At 56.6% G+C, this 19,035-nt stretch overlaps 1 protein-coding gene across 1 annotated transcript; it reads right to left on the bottom strand.

Moving 5' to 3' along the window:
• Nucleotides 1-6,468: 6,468 nt before the first annotated feature.
• Nucleotides 6,469-11,443, bottom strand: TMEM92 (transmembrane protein 92). The gene is made up of 5 exons (XM_032321741.1): nt 11,279-11,443; nt 8,635-8,660; nt 7,584-7,658; nt 7,247-7,442; nt 6,469-7,004 (listed from the first exon to the last, which is right to left on the bottom strand). The coding sequence occupies exons 1-5, from the start codon at nt 11,345-11,347 to the stop codon at nt 6,897-6,899; spliced, it is 474 nt and encodes a 157-aa protein (XP_032177632.1). The 5' UTR covers nt 11,348-11,443; the 3' UTR covers nt 6,469-6,896.
• Nucleotides 11,444-19,035: the final 7,592 nt, after the last annotated feature.

A 19,035-nucleotide genomic window follows, 5' to 3' on the forward strand; every position in this document is an offset into this window, starting at 1 on the left:
GTTCCTCCCAGTGGGTACATCTTACCCACAGTCTCAAAATCAGGAAACGAATACCAGGACAATGTGTGTGTGTGTCATTTTATCACCCATGTAGATCTGTCGTAATCACCTCTGCACACAAGGTTCAGAGCTGTTCTGCCAAGGCAAAGACCTCCCTCCTGCCACTCCTTGATAGCTACACCCGCTCCCTCCCACTCCCAACCCTATGTCGCCCCTGACCACAGGCACCCACTAATTCATTCTCCTTCTCCATCACCTTGAGGAGACAGATGAGTTTTATTTTATTTTTTTTTTAAGATTTACTTAATTTTAGAGAGAGAGAGGGAAGGCATGTGCGTGTGCCCAGTGGGAAGAGAGGGGTACAGAGAGAGAAAAAGAGACAGAGAACCTCAAGCACACTGACTGCCCTCTGAGCGTGGAGCCCAACTTGGGGCCCCCTCTCATGACCCTGAGATCATGACCTGAGCTGAAATCAAGCATCGGACACCCGAGCGCCCTGAGACTGAGTTTTATTTTTATTTATTTATTTTTAAAGATTTTATTTATTTATCTGACAGATCACAAGTAGGCAGAGAGGCAGGCCGAGAGAGAGAGAGAGAGAGAGGAGGAAGCAGGCTCCCTGCTCAGCAGAGAGCCCGATGTGGGGCTCGATCCCAGGGGATCAGGACCTGAGCCGAAGGCAGAGGCTTTAACCCACTGAGCCACCCAGGTGCCCCTGAGACTGAGTTTTAAATCCAACTTTTGGTCCTGCCCAGCTGTGCGACCTGGGATGAGTCACATTGTCTTTTCTGGACTTTGTTCATTTCACCCATAATAATAAGAGGTTGGACTACATCAACATTTCACTCAAATTTCAGTAGGAAGATAGGATCCCGAAGCTCCACAAGGATTGTGAGAAGGAAAATGGGTTTATGTTGACATAAACTGCACCCAAGCAGTTCCTTAACCTAGTGTCTCTCTTGATGGGACTTTAGAGCTTTGCTTTCGAGGTGGCCATGAGCACGGTGGTGACAGGGTGAGTCAGTCAACAAAGAGGGACGTCTGCCACACGGGCATTACTCTAGACTTCGGATGGGACCAGGGACATGGCAAAACACGGTCCCTGAGGAGGCTGGGTGCAGAGCTGGGAAATAGAATGTAAACACGTAAGCACACAGAGAAACAAGAGCCCTTCCCGTCCTGGGAAGCACGGTAAGGAAGAGAGGGCGGCCCTGTGAGTGTCACAGAGTAGGGTGGTTAGGGAAGGCTTCTCGGAGAAGGTAACAACTGAACTGGAACAAGCATGATGAAAAGGTGGCCACCATGTGAAGACTGTGGGAGAACTTGAGGGGAGGGGGACAGATCCAAGCAGAAAGGCGGTCAGATACCCTGAACCAGGCTGATCTGGGACAGTCAAGGCTCAGAGAGACGGCCGCCATGGCTGGGATGCAGCGAGGAGGGAGGGGAGTAGTAAGAGGTGATTTTGGAGGGGATGGGAGGGGCCACACCTGGTGTGTCCTGCAGGTCAAAGTCAGGGGGGTGGATTTTATTCTGACTACAAAGGGCAACAAGTAGAGGCTTCCAAGCAGCGGAATGATGTGTCCTACGTGGGCTTTAGAAAGCTCTCCCTGACTTCAGTGTGTAGGATGAACAGAAGGGACAAGATGGACACGAGAGCAGCAAGACAGTTAGAATGTCCCTGGGATGGCCTAGGCTAGACCTGACCGTGTTTCGATCCAGCGCTAGGACAGTGAAATGGAGAAAAGTCGTATGGGTCTAACATGGAGGCAGGACGAGAGGGTAAGAGACAGAGGGAAGTCACAATCCCTGGTTTCAGGCCTCCGCAGCTGGCCGACTGCCATCTATTTAGGATGGGACAACTTGGGAAGGACTAAGACTTGGGGCCGGCTGGAAGGAAGTAGAACCTAGCGGTGGCCGTGGCGTCTTCCTCCATGTCCCCGTGGAGATGTTAGGTAGCCGAAGGGGAGTTAAAGACAGACATCTGCAGTTCAAAGGAGACATCTCAGCCCCAGATAAAGATTTGAGACCCATCGGGCAGTAGATGGTTTCTGACCACACAGAACCCGATGACAGCCACTCTGGGTGGGAGTGAAGGTAAGGACAGAGCGAAAGTCAACTCGGGGCCCTCAGGTCAGCTATCATTCAGAGATGGCGGCGGAGGAGGGGAAAGTGAAGGAGCTTGACAGGGAGCTGAGGGCGAGTAGGAGGAAACCCAGGGAGGGTAGCATCAGGGACATCTGGAAAACAAAGTTTTTCAAGAAGGAAGTGACCAAGTGGGTCAAATGTCACCGACGGACTGAGTACATGAGGTTGGAGAACTGATTTTTGACTTCGGCAAAATGTAGGTCAGTGGTGGCATGGACAAGAGTCACTGCAGATCAATGACGGGGACAAAGGGCTGGCTGGAGCCTGATGGGACAGGATGTAGTGGGGGAGGGGGCACGGAACAGTGGGCGCGGGAATGAGGGTACCATGGCGGGGCTTCAATAAGACGGGCATGAGGCATATTTATGCCCAGAGGATAACGACAAAGGTCCACTCGGGAGGGAGAAATGGCTGATGAAGCATCACTCGGGGAATGAGGTACTGAGAGGGAACAAGGGGTAGAGCCCAGCAGGGGGACGTCACCGAGGTTGGGGGGTGGGCGGTGTCAGGTGGCTCTCCTGTGACTGTATTCATTTCTGTCTCTGAAGTCCTTGGCACCATCACCAGCTGGAATAGAGGCTGGGAGTGTGGAAGATGCAGAGAGTAGAAGACAGGCATCAGCCATCTCAAGAATGAGGATGGGAAGCTTCTAGGGGGGTGTTGGAGGAGTTGAGGGCCCGCTTGGGATCTACAGTTTGGATTCTAAAGTGAGCCCGACCGTCCAGGTGTGCTGGTTCTTAAGCAAAACCTGGACCCAACCAGAGTCTGCGGTTTTGCCAGGAGAGTATCATGGGTGGAGGGGGGTGGGGGGAGAGGCAGGGTGGGGGGAGAGGCAGGGCAGTGATGATCAGGCTGGATCTAGGTCTCCAGGCTGGGTGAAGAGGCGAGCGACACGTGGCGCCGTACGGGGGCGAATGGCCCTGCATGGGGGCTAAGGCTCAGAGGGCTCAGGGGCTCAGAGAACAGCTGCCCTGGGGCTAAGGCAGTATCTGAGCTGGAAGACTAGGAGGTGACCTTTGGGGCTGGAGGTTTGAGGGCTGACACGCTGGAGTGTGTGGCTGATGTGGGGGGTGGGTGGGTGGAGGTGAGGCTGTTGCAGTCAAGGGCGATCTGTGAATTCTTTGACCTCCTTAGCCCTCCCCACGTGGGAGTCCGAGAGCTACATCCTACCAGAGCTGGGAGCGATGAACCTCTCCACCGTACAGAGAAAATGAGACCCAGGGATGCCGGTGCCGGAAACCTCCAGATCAGAATCCGGAGTTCTAAATCTCAGCCTCAGGGTGGGGGAGATTCTTGTTGCTACCATCCCAGTCCCCCATCCCAAGCTTGCCCCCTGCTGCACAGCTTTCCCCTGCGCACCCCCTCCTCTAGGGAAAAGTCTCCTGCACACACAGCCCCAAGGAGTGCCCTTCTGGTTTTGACCATGTCACATGTGTCCTTAGAAACGTTCGGTGGCAGATCTGCACCCTCGTTCTGTCGTCCACCCCCCTCTCGGTTAATTATTTTCTTTCGTTCATTCACTCATTCATTCATTCATTCATTCATTCTGTGATTCCATCTTTCATCGTTCTTTCGCTAGCTTCGATCTGTTAAACCAGGTGCGAAGGAGGAGTTCTCAGCCACTGGGAAATTGTCATCCACCCGACCAACCCTCCAGACTCCCGACGTGGATGGCCTGCCTGCCAGTCCCAGAGCTGCCTCAGCTAACATGTGGGGATCACATGTCCTCAAATGCCTGGCAGGTGTCCAGGCTTTCGCCTACCCGCTGCTCATCTCATCCCTGACTGCCTACGTCGTATGTGTGCCAAATGTCGGAGCTCTTCCAACCTCTCCCCCATAGCCGGCCTCATTATATATGAACTGCTGTCGACCAAAGTCCACAAGGCGAGTCTTCATAAACTTCTAAAGCTGCCTATATCTCCATTAAAAAAATATATATATTTTTTTAAATCCGAGGAAGCAATCCTTGCTCCTTGTAAAAAAATATGACAAAGTGGGGCGCCTGGGTGGCTCAGTGGGTTAAAGCCTCTGCCTTCAGCTCAGGTTGTGATCTCAGGGTCCTGGGATTGAGCCCACCATCAGGCTCTTTGCTCAGCAGGGAGCCTGCTTCCTCCCGTCTTTCTGCCTACTTGTGATCTCTGTCTGTCAAATAAATAAATAAATAAAATCTTAAAAAAACAAATAACAAAAAACGACAAAGTACACAAGGTAAAAAAATCCCACGGTGCCAACCATTGTTACAAGTGGGGCAGTGGGTGTGGTTTCATTTGTATCTTTCTAGATCTTTTCTAAACATTCGTAAAGGAAAGAAGCATATATATATGTAAATATGCATGATCGAGTATGTATTTACAAATTGAGATCACAGACTATTATTCTGCAACTTGCCTTTTGCCTGTGACAATAAATGATGAGCGCTGTGACAGGCTGGTGCTGCAGATCTCCTTTGTCCTTTTTATTTTTTATTTTTCATTTGACAGACAGAGATCACAAGTAGGCAGAGAGGCAGGCAGGCAGGCAGAGAGAAAGGGAAGCAGGCTTCCTGCTGAGCAGAGAGCTGGACGCAGGGCTCCATCCCAGGACTCTGAGACCATGACCAGAGCCGAAGGCAGAGGCTTTAAACCACTGAGACATCCAGGTACCCCTCCTTTGTCCTTTTTAAAGGCTGCACTGCACTCACACCATGGATGGACCTGGCGTTGTGTAATTGGTTCCCATCGATGGCTGCGTAACTGGATTTACACCCCCAGCTACAATGCTGCACTGGACATCTTCCTGGGTTTCTCTGAGCTTCTCTGAAGGCTCCTTCCTAGAACTGGAACTGCTGGGCCACGTGCATTTTCGATTTTAACAGATACCCAGTGCCAGGCATAGCGCCCGACACATAGTAGGAGCTTTGCAAAGATTTGTGGTGGGAAAGGATGCTGCTATGTCCCGCTTCAGGGTTATTAATTTCCCCTCCCCGCAGCCATAAGCAGAGACACCTAGAACTGGCTGTTGTCTGCCACCAGGTCCCAGCAAGGTTGGGTTTCACGGTGACCAGACTTGCCCTCAGGCCACTCTGGGGCTGCTGGGGAGGACTGAAGGGTCTCGTGCCATCTTCGATGAAAGGCAGCGGCATCCAGGCTTAAGAGGTCCTCCTCCTTACGGTCTGCAAAGCCCATTGCTTAATGTGCCCCCCGCCCAAGGTGGGTGTTTACCCAGTGAGGGCAGCATCAGCCCTGGGACTTCTCCACCTGGGGCTACACACACTTGCATGAAGCAGCAAAGACATCTTCCTTCTCCCCCACTCTGGATCAGTCCCAGAAACTCAAGGGAAACTTCTCGGGACTGTGCTCATTCTCCTAACTGCTAACTCTGACACGGTATTGTCCCTAGCTACTGTTGCCCCTCGGGAGCTCTGTCCCCAGCCCCAGCCAGGCAGCCCCTCTCCCTAACATCTCTGGGGCTGGCTGTGCCTTTCCCTCTCCCCCGCCCTGCCACCTCCCTGGGTCATGACATCCTAAGTCTGGGTATTATTGAGAACACTGGAGGTGGCATCCCCACCTGCAAACCACTGCCTGTCCTCCCTCCGATCCTCCCAGGAGCTTTGGTCAGTGTCTGGGGAGGAAGGCCACCGGCATTCGTGGGCTGCAGGGGAGCAGGGCAAAGATAGGGTCATGGCAGAGGTGGCATCCTTGCCTGAGCTCTGGGACACCAGCGTGGAGGGGGTCTTTTTCTCTCTGTGTCTCCCATGCTAGTCCTCTAGCTCCATGTTCTGCTGCAGGCCCCATGAGGACTCATGCCCCCCGAAGACTCTCTCCCGTGATGCAACGACAAATGCTTCTTTCCTCTTAGGGGTTAACCCCACAGATAAGCTCAGGTGGGAGTGCCCGGAACTACACATGGGGCTGGAAGAGGGCGAATCTGCCCTTTCCTCTCCTCCTTCCAGGAGCTTCCAGGGTGGGGCAGGTCAAGGTCTCTCGAGTCCCTGCCTCACAGATGGCCAGCCCCCTCCCTATACTCATGGTGAGAAAGGCAGGAGCTGAGCGCCACATCCCCTGGGCAGAGCAGTGGGAGACGGGATAGGGAAGAAAAGAAGAGTCACTCCCGCATCACCCCCAGCTCCCGGTCCAGGCTCTTTAGCATCAAGCCCTGGGTCTGGGTCAAAACATCTGCAAAGATCCTCTCCCAGAGGGTGGTTCACAGATGGACTGTCTGCGCAAGAACATCATCGACAAATCAATGGTGGGATGTGGGGTTCAGTGGCCTGCCCACACCCCAGCCCCCCAGCGGCACGTGGGCTCACTCCCCAGTTACCTCCCCACACAGCCAGAGGCGGACTCTCAGTGACAATCAGTTAAAATTTAGTGAGTACACAGATTATGGGGGGCACAATGGGGTCTTCTCTAGAACCGATGTAGTCAAGTCTCCCAGGAACAGGAGTGCCCTCTAGAAGGTCTCGGAGCTGGCTGTCCAGTCGAAGATGTCTGTATCCCCCAGAAACAGGGTCCTCTCCATACCTCAGCACAGCCCGTCCCACTGTCAGGTACCTGACATGCTCCTCCCGCCAGCCTCTGACATGGGATTGGGGGTGGGGGTGGGGCAGATGCTGACCCTCCAGACCACTGCTCCTGACCAGAGAGGCAGCGGAGGTGGAACCGGGATAGGAAAAGCAATAAGTTAAAACCAGGAACAGCCAGAGACGTGGCAGGACAGGTGGGGACATCACAGGAGTCCCAGGAGTCTCTGCAGGCAGGCGGCTGGGGGGCTCAGAAGGCTGGGTTGTTGATGCCCCTGGGCACCCTGGCATATTCTTCGGGACTGAAGCTGTAGGGAGGGGGCGGCTCCATGGGGGGCAGGACAGGTTTCAGAATAATCTGCAAGTGAAAGAAGGGACAGAGTCTTCTCAGGGCCTGGCACCAGCCATCACCACCCAAGTGTTGGCTGTGCATCCCTCCCAGGGAGAAGGGCAACCCCATGGTGGTTGCAAAGCCCCCTCGAGGTCCGGGGGCCTGGTGGTGAAGGACGACCTTGCTATCCCCGGTGCTCTAAGAATCTGGACAATAGGGAGGTCAGGCCCGCTGAGGAATGGAGCAAGGAGTGGGACAGAGACACCCACCTCGCTGTAGGGGGGCGGGGGGTCAAAGGCAGACGTCCTGACCCTCTCTGTGGGGGCAATGGAGGGTGGCTCCGGGGGCCCCTGGTGATCCACTGGGGGGTCCTGCTCTGGTTCTCCACAGCTGCGACAGAACCGCTTAGCCAGGCAGCAGATGCACAAAAGGGGAAAGATGATGAGGAAGGTGATGACGAAGATCCTGGGGTGAGGAACCACCGACATCTCCCTGAGTCCCTGGGCTGTCCCCACCGCCCCTCCCACCCAACCTAGACCACCCCTTGGGCAGGAAGTCCCAGTGCCCCCGCCATGGGTATGCCAGAGGAGCCTGTCCTGGGCTCACCTCAGGGGACTGGAGAAGAGCTCGTATTCTTGGCAGCAGCTGTCACCACAGCACTTGAATCCTTTGGGGCACGTGCTGGGGGGGGGGGGGGAGGGTAGGGGGGCAAAGAGAGACTGTTGGTACCAATGTGGCAGGAAGATCCCAGACTCCCCCAAACTCACCCATGTCCTCTGGGCACAAGCCACCCCCCAGCAGGGTGGGGAGTAGAGGACCTGCTGGGGCCCTGGGGAAGAATCTGGGGCTGGGACTCAGGAGCTGGATTCTAGGCTCACTACTTGTGCCAAGTCTCACTCCCTTCTGGGTCTCAGTCTCCTCATCTACGAAATGGGTGTAATCAATGTCCTATAGACTTCAGCAGGCAGGTGTGGGGGGGCGGAGTGTTGTGGAGAGCCCTCTTTGGTGCCCATGGACTAAGAGGTGAAAAGGAGTGTGTGTTCCTGGAACATCCAGGCTAACTTTTTTTTTTTTTTTTTTTTTTTTTTAAGATTTTATTTCACAGGGGGAGAAGATCATAAGTAGGTAGAGAGGCAGGCAGAGGGAATGGGGGAAGCAGGCTCCCTGCTGATTCAGGGCTCCTGAGATCTTGACCTGATCCAAAGGCAGAGGCTTAACCCATAGAACCACCCAGGCGCCCCTCCAGGGCTGACTTGATGGAAACATTCATCCGCTCAGGACCTAAGCCCCTCCTCATTGCGCTCAGGCGTTCGGGTATTTACGTTTTAAGATGGGCACAGGCGGTTTGCCGGTCCCACTCCCCGGGGGTGGGGTGGGTACCCTCCAAGGAGAGACTGCCTGAGACCCAGAGAGGGCGGAAAGAGGGGCGGGGATTAGACTTCAGACACGCCCATAAGTGCGACTCCGCCCCGCTTGGCTGGAGGAAGAGGGCGGGGAGTGGGGGGAACGGGGAAACCCTCTTCCGCAAAAAAGGCAGTGGGTGAACATGACAAACGAGGTGACTTTCTGCCCCCCCCACCCCCATGAAGGCAAGTAGAGGACGACTCGCGGTGTCTCCACCCCAGACTGGAAGTTATAGCCCAAACCCCAAACTTACAAGAAGAGTCCACATTTGGCAGCAGCCTGTGGAAGAAAAGAGGCAGAGGTTGGGGGGGTCATAAACCGGGCAGCGGCATCTCTACCCACCTGCTGCCCGGTACCTGAGAACCTGCAGCAGGTTCCCAGTAGATCAGCACCCTCCCAGATCTGTGACCCGAGCCCCACCTGACACCGGGCACCCCCAGCTCTTTCTCTCGGCACCACACCCGCTCACCCCCAGGTCTGTAAGCTCACGCCTCTTACCTCCCCTTCAGGCCATCTCCTTTCCATGCCTCATCTACAATCAGGGGCACCAGCAACTCCTCTCATCCCATCACTCCCCATACCGCAGGCCAAGTTCCTACCCAGCCAATCCCATCACCAAAAACCTTGCTGGAGGCTCCCCTTCAGTGGTCCCTGGTGCCTGGACCCCCAGCAACCAGTCTCTCCTCTTTGCCCTCTTGCACGCGCACACACACACACTGGGAGTTCCCTGAACACTCCTGGCTGTTTTACACCAGGGAAGGCCCTCTTCCTCTTGCCTTCCTCCTTCACGATCAGCCAAACCCCTATTCATCTTTCGGATCTCTGCCTGGTGGGGTGGGGTGGGGTGGGGTTCCCTGCTCTTTGAAGCCACCCAGACCCTCCTCTCCGGGCCCAGCTCCCTCCCTTCCTCTTCTGCACCAGTTCTATGGGGGTATCTCGGGTACGGGTCCAGAATTTAACCACAGGAGTAGCAATGATGTGTAAAACCCTTGCCTGAAACAGTCTTACCCCAGGTATCTGTAAAGCTGGCTCCTGCCCCCCACCATCTTATTGAAAACTCCATCTCCTCCCCGCCAGCACCCCCACCACGTTCTTCTGCAGCGCTCCTATCCACATCTAGTATACTCTAAGTTTCCCCTTGTCTTGTGCATTGGGTGTCTCATCAGAAGAATATAAACTCCGGGAAGGCAGTCATTTTGGCCTGTCATCACTGGTGAAAAACCCATCCGCCACAACATGCGCAGAATGAATGGAAGAGCCTTCACTTATTACCCGGTTTCATTTCCTTCTCCTTGCTCCCAGGCTGCTTCCAGACTGCAGGGAGGGCGGAGGGGGGGAATGCATGGGTGGGAACAGAGGAGGGAATGGGAGGTTATCTGTCACTCCACCCCAGCCTCGGGGGACAAAGAACCACAATAAGAAACACATGTCGACCTTGGCAACAAGACTATGAAGTCTTCATACCTTGACTTGAAATAACTCAATCACCTTTCAAATACTAATGACAGTAAAGCCAAGAAAACCAATTGACAGCCAGTAACGCATGGGCTGATTCCCCATTCCGGGCTCAGGTCCTTCCGGAAGCCTCCCTCCCATAAGCCTTGGCCCGGGGCACTAGAGCAGGAATCAACCCCCAAAGGCTGGCCCAGAGAGGTCTGGAGCTTCACAGCACACAGAGGCACCTGCAGAGCTGGGGACAGACCAAGGGGTCCAGGCACTTGGGGGTACCCTCTTCCCTCTCCAGATTCCAGACCCTGTCTCTCCCCACTCTCCAGGCCCCAACTAAGAAGGACAGAAAACGAACAGGTTTAATAAATTAATCTTCAGTTGGTGTTTGGGAGGGTAGATCTCTCAAATTCTCTTCCCCCACTTTAAACTGGGATGATCTTGTCTGAAGTGGCTCAGTTTTGAGTTTCACTGAGCATCAGCATGGTCCTGGGAGCCTCAGCTTCCAGACATCTGCAGCGGGGATCCTGTCACCCCCTGCCGCCTGAAGTTGCTGGGAGGAATCAAGAGGATGCTCAGCCCAGGGCTGGCGCCCACGGCTTGCCTGGCGGCTGAGGAGGAGGAGCTCCAGGGCTTGGGGGCAGAGCCCCATGAGGCAACACGTTTGTGTGACTGTGCCCTGTTCTGGGGAGGGAGCCCGGGATGTCGCTGGCATTCTTTAGTAGAAGTGAAAAATTCCCATTCTAGGCCCATGTCAGTTGCCAGGATGATCTCCCATCCCAGGACTGGACAGATCTCCCACAACATTTTCGGAGTTTAACAGAGAACAGGAGGAATGAGGGGGCGCATAAACCCTGCGACCTGCTCAGAATCACTAATTTCAAAGGTCAAGCCAGCCTTGGGTCCAGCAGCCAGATCAAATCCTGCCCAGGCTGGAATCCTACTGCTACTCCCAGGAGGGGTGGAAGGAGCCTTCTCTCCCCTAAGGCACAAACAGACACAGTCCCAGAGAGGGCGAGAGCTTCCCCCAAGGTCACCGAGCACTAGAGGAACAGGGTTAGGGTGACAGGCTGGCCAGGCATCCAGGCCGCAGGCCCCCCTAATTCCCGCTTTCTGACGCGGCAGGAAGAAGCGGGAAGGACAAGCCCTGGCTAATAGGAGGGTCAAAGTCCCCACTCACAGCGAGGCACGAGGTGTCAGACGGTGGTGGGCAGGGGTGGGGTCCCTCTACACGGTCCCCCCGCAGGCGACAAGAGCCCAGACCTTCTCAGGGACTCCCCGGCTGCCCCCACATCCACCTCCCCGGCAAAAAGAGAAAGGAAGTCGCTAATTGCGTTCGGTCACGAGGAAATCCTGACAATGGAAGGTGGTGACCGGGCTCCAGAAGTAGGCCCCTGACCCACAAGGGTAGGGCCCTGAAAGTTCTATACTTTCACCTCCCAAGCGCTCACCTGTTGGGGGCCGGTCAGCAGACCGAACAGCAAAGTGGGTACGAGGCCGGGGACCCAGGTGTCGGACATCCTGGCACGGGGGCCGAGGAGCTTCCGTGTGTAGGTGGAGGAGGGGAGAGGCGGGGCGGCGACCTCTCCCACGTCTGTCCACCTATGGGGCCCCGCCTGGGGATGGGGGCGGAGCTTATGCACCCGCGAAGGGCCGGACTAGGGGCAGGAAGGGGGAGGAGGAGGGGAGGAGAGGGGAAAAGATCGGGTTTGGGTATTGCGAGTGGGGAGGTAGAAGAAGTTAACCGGTTTAAAAAAAAAAAAAAAATGGGGTCAGTTCTCGAGCTACTCCTTGCTCGCCCCCGCCCCTCCCCTCCTAAGTGGCCCCGGGCTTGAGGGAGGTAGTGCTGGGCCGGGCCGGGAGTGGAAAGGATGCGGGCAGAGCGAACCGTCCACTTCAAACCCCTTCCCATCTGGGCTTGCGGGGGACAGAGGTTGAGGGAGAGGGAGGCCCGGGAGTGGATTGAAGGCATTGTATGGGGGCGAGGTATCACCTTTTTTTTTTTTGGCCAAGAAGAGAGGGAAGGGCGGCTTGGTTGATATCAGGAGCATAACATTAGTACATTTGTGTCCCCCCAGGGTCCCCTGCAATCCTGGGAGGATGTGTTCGTACACTTCCTTTATTTGACTCTAGGGGAAATTGAGGCCCAGGGCTCGGAGACTTGCCCCCTGGCTCGGCAGCTGCGGGAAAAGCGGAAGCTAGGCGAGCAGGGGCGCGGCCCAGCAGGCCCATCCGGATTCCTGGAAAGACCCCGCGGAGGCGGTCCCGGCTGCGAGAGCCGGATTCCCACCCTTAGCGGCCGCGCCCCAGCCCTCCAAGGCGCGCTGTGCTTCCCGGGTCCCGCCGGCAGGTGGCAGCATCGCCCAACGCCGGATTCCCACGGAGCTGGGCTGCGCTAAACTGGGTCCCGAGTTAGGGTTTCCCTGAGCACCCGCCCAAGGGGAGCTGACTGGTGGGAGGAGTGGAAGGCCGCCTCGGGGGTCATAGGCGCGGGGTGAGATCCAGATGTCCAAACACGGAGGAAAGGTGTGGACCCCGTGCCGGAGCAGGAGAGATGCGGCCCGGACCCCTGGGGAGAAGGCGCAGTGGAGATGGTGGATGGGGGTGCTGTTCCCAGGCCGGGGGAGACGAGGAAGGGCTCCCGGCAGGAAGAGCTTTTTAGGCATCCCCTACCGCGTCTCAAATCTGACTTTGCCACTGAAAAAGATCCCCAACTTAGTAGGGATGGTCAGGCTTCCTCCTCTAATGTCTTTTATTTTTCCTTTTTCTCTCACCGCTTTCTTTTTGCCTCTGTTCTCATCTCCGTCCGTCTTCTGTAACCTCTCCTTGTCTCTCCCCATTCCTCCGGGTCCGTCCTCCTGTTTGTTCTCCCCCATCGCTGTCTCCGAGCGGTTCCTCTCCATCTCTGCGTGTTGGCTAGTTTTCCCACCTCTGTGAATCACTGTCTCCCTTGGAGTCTGTTTTTCTCTGTGTGTGTTTCTATTTCCTTTGTCTCTGATTTGGTCCTGTGTCTCCCCGACTGTATTTCTCACCAGTTCCCTAGTCTCTCTCTCTGTCCCTCTTTCCCTTTCTCTGTTTCTCATTATCTGTTGGCCTTTTTTTTTTTTTTTTTTTGCCCCTAAGGACAGAATCTTCCAGTCTCCTGATCCAAGTGAAATCAGTCTGACCCCACAAAATGTGACTCTAAGTTTGGCGAAGGTCATGTCCAGGGGCATCTCTTCCCTCCTACCCATGCAGTTGGCCCTGGCCCCCGCTAGCCCTTTTACCAAGGAGGGGGCTTAATCCATCAAGTCCTGGAACCTTCTCCTAGCAACAACCACACTGCTGTCTCCTTAGTGAGGTTGCTGCTAACCCGGGCTTTCCTCCTGACCCTCCCTTCCCCCTGCCCCTGCCCTGTAGCACCAACACCCCTGGCTGGGATCCCCTACCACTCTGCCCAGACCTGGAGTCCCACAGAGGCGTGGCCTTTAGGGGAGATGAAGATGGATGAGCTCTGGGCAAGAGGCTATCGTGGGGAGTGCAATGATGGAGCTGAGAAGGGGATGGAGGACTTTGGGGGAGTGGATGTGGAAGACTGCGAGGACTGAGGAGGTGAAGGGACCAGTGCCACGAGCGGCAGCCAGAGGGCAGGAGGCTGGCATTGCCAGACAAAACACAGGATGCCCAGTTAGATGAGAGTTTCAGATAACTGAAAAAAAAATTTTTTTTTAAGATTTTATTTATTTATTTATTTGACAGACAGAGATCACAAGGAGGCAGAGAGAGGAGGAAGCAGGCTCCCCGCTGAGCAAAGAGCCCCATGCGGGGCTCGATCCCAGGACCCTGGGATCATGACCTGAGCCGAAGGCAGAGGCTTTAACCCACCGAGCCACCCAGGCGCCCCTAAACTGAAAATTTTTTTAGTACGAATATACTAAGTATTCCCGTGCACTATCTGGAACATACTTACACTAAAATTTATGTGCTGCTTATCTGGAATTTAAATGTGACTAGGTGTCCTGTATTTTTGTTACCCATGTTCCTAAAATGTCATAGGCACAGACACTTGAGAACCCCTGTCCCACACACCCCCTCCCCAGTGGGAAAGAGAGGCCTGTGGGGCAGAATCCAGAGGGCCTCTGGCACCTGCTTCTTGGTCCCCAGTTTTTTTCATGACACCAACCTGCCTTTCTCTGCACCTTCCTGCAGCTGGGGACAGGGTGGGGACCCGGAGGGGGGTGGTCCCAGCTCAGTCAGGCCAAGAACACCAAACCTCACTGTCAACATGCCGGGGCCCCAGCATTCTTGATGGATGAGATTGGGGTGCGGGGACACCACAGGGCCCCAGACGGAGGAGGCAGGGGCTGTACTTGGCCAGGAGCAGGAAGGTCCTGCACAGGGACATCATCTGTTCGATACCTCATCTGGCCGCAGGCGGGAAGTGTGTGTTTGCATGCACGTGTGTGCTTAGGCATGCGGGAGGGGAGGCCCGGAGGCCTCAGGCAGTCAGTGGGTCCCTCTGGATTCCAAGCCAAATTCCATCAGGGGTTTCCCAAGAGCGGCAAAGAAGTCAGAATGTCTTCATTCTCGCTAGCTGCCTCCCCGGCCCAGTCACTGAAGAACGAGCCGATTGTCTGCATGCCACAAGGGCCCAGCTGCAAGGGTCCTGGAGGTCAGCTGGCCCACTTGGTCCCTTCTCAGAGAAGCCAACTGGGGCCTGGAGGGGTGGGAAGGCCAAGTTACTCAGGAGCCTGGGGCTGAATCAGGACCCGAACCACACAGGTCTCAAGACCCCACACCCGCAGGCCACCTCGGAGGAACTGTGGGGTTGCTGCTGTGGAGGGAGGAACTCCTCATGGGGGCTGGGGTGGGAGGTCTTGCCCAGTCCCGAGAGAGGGGGAAGAACCAGGCTGAGTTCTGTGCCTCTCGGCCCCTCCCCTGTACTGTGGTGGACACTGATCCCCATAATGACTCATGGCTGAGGGGCTGGATCTTTCTTTTCAAAGTCTGCAGACCGCTGTTCTGCTCCAGCCCAGCTCTGTCTGTGGGGAGGGACACTACTGTGTGCGTAAGTGTGTCCGTGACTGCGTCATGCTGTGTGACCTTAGTCAAGAAACTCACCCTCTCTTTGCGCCTTAGACTCTCTGTGGAGGGGAGTGTGGGGGGGGGAACGCTACCCACTTTGTCACAGGGGGTCATCGTGAGGATGACACAAACTGCTCAGTGTTGGCATAAATAAATGGTATATTAAATAAATAAATAATAAATGGTAAATAAATGTTCGCTTAGTCATCACAAGCAATAAATATTTAACTCCTGGCAGAGGAACGGAGCCCAAAGCTCCTTCTCCCCATATCATGTGGAGGCCCAGTGAGGTGCCGCTGCGTCCAGTCCCCTGGGCCAGGCATCAAGTGAGTCCGGGCCCCACCCAAGAGCCAGGTGAGAGAGGGCAGGGCCTGGGACCTCCCTCAGAGAGTGACCTGGTGTTGCTGACCGTCCTTTCTAGAGAGCCATGCAGGACTGGTTGTGGTGGTAGTGCTGGGAGCAGAGATTTGAGGAATTCTCTTTGCTCCCCTGCTTTTGCTCCTCCACAGCTGGCTGAGCACTACCTGGGTTGGCCTCCTAGTGGGGGACCACCTCTCCCTCAGGCTGAGAGCCCAGGGGGACTATGCCCGTGCTTATCACAGGTGTCTCCCCTGTCACCGCCTTCATGTGCAGTGACTTCCCTTGCCCCTGCCACCAGCTTTTGCAATGGGTGCTCTCTGTGTCCTCCCTACATGTTCTCCAGCCACCCAGGGGACCTGTGCGACCCCCCTTTTTTCCTTCTTCCCTCTGTGTGGGCAGTTCTCCCCACCTGGGTCCCCAGACCCCTCCCTGAAACCTGAGAATTTCTTACACATTCTTCAAGGCTCAGCTCAAATACCAGCTCCTCCAGAAAGCCTTCCAGGACTCCATCTTCACACCCAGGCCTTCTCTCTGGGCCTCTCTGCTGGCCCTGGGCCATTCTCCCTAGAAGATACGTATACACATTCTAATGTTCCCACCAGACTGTGGGGGCTGGCCCAGTTCTGATTCATTTCTCATTTCCCCATGATGCTTTGTTCCAAGTAAACACTGGCTCCGTTGTCACTGAATTGAAACTGGTTGGGGGGCCTCCCAGGGTCAGGGGCCAGAATTCTCTGAGGGGATAGGGAATGAATTCCCAAAATCCTTTTGGGAGGGTGCTCTGATTTTGGGGAGAGGGTTGTCCCAGGCTCTCTGGGCTTCTCATCTCCACCAGCTGTGTTCAGGGTGGGGGGGTATCCATGTCGTCTCCTTCCCGCCCCCCCTCAAGAGGACACATACCCTCTAAGTGAGTAAGATGGCTCCCTAGGGAAGGAGGAAATCCTATGGAGCGAGGTGCTAGGGATGCTTGGTTCCCTGACCACCTTCCAGGAGGAGGCTGGATGTGTGCTGGGCTGCCAACAGGAATTCTTGGCCATGGGACCAGGATCTCAGACTCCTTCCCAGCATTACTTCGGAAACTGAAGCCCACGGGTCTCTCACTCATTCTTGGGGTGATGGGCACAGGGTGGGGAGGTGACTTCTAGAGCTGATCCCCAGTCTGAGCCACCAACCTGTGGGTCAGCAGGGTGAAGGGAGGAGGGCCACCTGACAATGAACGCTGCGGGGGAGCTTATTATCCTAACCAGCAAGCCTCTGGAGGGGCACCGCTAACACTCACCTTCCCAGAGGCTTAGCAGAGACAAAAAACAGCATTTGGGAGCCATTATCCTTCCAAAGTGTAGGTTTCCCGGGGCACAACCAGGGGTGGAGAGAGAGAGAAACACCTCTAACAGGTGGGGTGGAGGTGGGGGCGGGCAGGGGATGGTGAGCTAATGTCCTGTGGCTGACAGGATGGCCTCTGGAGCAGAGCCACTGAGACCCAGGTAGGAGGGGCTCAGGCCAGACCAAGTTAAAGGTCTTGAGACACCACGCCCCCACTCCCCCACTCCAGGACCCCACCAGCCCTGGTCCCCTCCCTCTCTTTGGGGCTCTTTCTCCCCAGGGCAGGATTCCCTGACCCCCCCCCCTTGGCCCCACTCCCACCCCTAGCCTTTGTTGACTGTTTTAGATAGAACCCTGTAGCCAAAGAGAAAAAAATGAATTGGGAATCCCCTAGGGTCCCCCACTTTCTAGCTCTGTTCTAGTTGGTCCCTTGAAAGAGGACCCTCCTGCATCCCGCTTCTGGGTGCCTTTGTGTCAGATCTCGATGTTACCGCGGCCTGGAGTCAGACTTCAGAAGAACTTCCCAGTCCCAAAGAAGCAGGGAGTTCTGGCGGCCCCGGGGAAAGAGGAGCCCCTCCTCGGGCTGGGCCCATGGATGCGAGGGCCCCTAATGGGTCTGGGGGCTTATACTACAGTGCAGAGAAGGCACAGCTTGAGACACCCCTGAAGAGAATCACTTCTTAAGGACCTGGTGGGGGTCAGGCAAGGAATGAGGGCGAGCAGAGGGGCGGGAGCAGTGAGGTGGGCTGAGATCACATTCTTCCGGCAACCCAGAGCTCCTCTCAGCAGCCACATCATCTGGCCCCTGGCCCAGGACCGACTTGGCCCCAGCTGTGCGCACGCACCCATGTGTGGACGCATGTAGCATGTCTGCCTGTGCGTACACACATGTGCACGTGTGTACGCCCGCCTCCTCGGCCGATGAGGTGCTCCAACCCACGGTCCTGGCCCCCCTTATCACCAGGCCCTCCGTCAGGGGGCAGCCTCCAGGATCCCCCTCACCCCAGTGGCCCTGTTAGCACCTCCTCCCTCCCTTGTTAGCACCTCCCAGCCCCTCTTCCGCCTCCGGCCCCTGCCATCCCTGGAGAGAGGCCCCGTGGCTCGCAGCCCAGTTCTCATCTTCCCACTCCTCTTGGGCTGCTGTTTTCCTTCTTCTCCCAGCGCTGAAGCCCCCTTTCCTCTCCATCCTCTCTCATCCACGTGGAGAGGTCCTTTCCCCAAAACGGGGAGCCGGGGGGATAAAGTCAGGATCCAGACAGTAGGCCTCCTCCAGGCTGTGGCACCCAGTGAGCCCCTCGGCCTGTCCTGCCTGCAGGATGGGAAGGGGCAAGTCTGGGGGGGAGCCCTGTTCTGGGGGCGGACGCTAAGCCCTGGTGCCCCTGGTGTCATCCTCCCCGGGGTCCAGTCCCCAGCCAGTCTGCAGCCCTGGTGGGGGAGGGGGGGATCGAATCTCCCGGCAAGCGGTGCCCCAGCGGAGCCTGGGCCGCTGAGTGGGACAGGGTGGTCCTCTGCCCGGAGCCAGGCTGTCAGGCCGCTAGGACTGCAGGTTTCCTCTACAGAAGGGCCCCTTCCTGGCCGGCTTTGATGTGTCTGCGAGGTTAGTGAAGGATGTTTGGCTTCAGGGCCCGGGGCCAGGATAAACTGCCTTTGCCTGCTGGGCCAAACCACTGCCTCCTCACAGCCTGGCTTGCCTGCGTCCCCCGCCCCCCACCCCCGCGCCTAGGACCTGGCCTCCCCCAAGGCCAGCGCCATCCTGCCCGCCCGCTGCCGCCGACACCAACAGGCCAAGGTGGCTGCCACCTGTGAGGTCACTGGTGGTCCGTGGATGTCCCCATTGCAGAGACGGGCACTGGGCTGCTTTCCTGCCTGCTAGGAGATCCCGCCCTGGCCCTGGGCAGGCGGGGGCGGGGGTGGGGTGAGGTTGGTGGTGGAGGGGGCCAGACCCCAGCTCCTATGAAGGGTGGGAGTGAAATGCAGTTTGGGGGAGGGGTATCCACGTGGAGCTGGCTGCACAGGCTTCGGCCCTTCCAGATGTGCTGAGACTCCAGATGTGGGGATGACTCAGCCCAGAGTGGGAAGGGGTGGGCGGTCCATGCAGGGTGGTGTGGGGGGATGACAAGCAGGGGGAAGTGAGGCCCCTCCAGCAACTGCCAGCTGTTGCTCCCCTTCCTCTAGAGCCCCCAGACTGTGCTGGTGGAGCTGCCGGGAGCTGCCCAGATGTGCAACCTGTGTGCAGATGGGGGAGAGGAGAGTGTGAGGCTCCAGGGCCCGGCCCGCTACCTAGGAGGTCGCCCAGAGATCAAGAGACAGAGTCAGAAGGTTGGGGAGGGGGGCCGCAGTGAGTGGGGAAGGGGGTGGGTAGAGGAGTTGGGAGGGAGGATACAGATGGGGGGAAGCTCAGAATGAAATTTAGACTCCTCTTGGCTCCTTTGGGGGTGTGGTGCTAGGAGGAAGGTGTGTA

The sequence above is a fragment of the Mustela erminea genome, chromosome 18 (assembly GCF_009829155.1).
Source record: "Mustela erminea isolate mMusErm1 chromosome 18, mMusErm1.Pri, whole genome shotgun sequence".
In the NCBI taxonomy this organism is placed as follows: domain Eukaryota; kingdom Metazoa; phylum Chordata; class Mammalia; order Carnivora; family Mustelidae; genus Mustela; species Mustela erminea.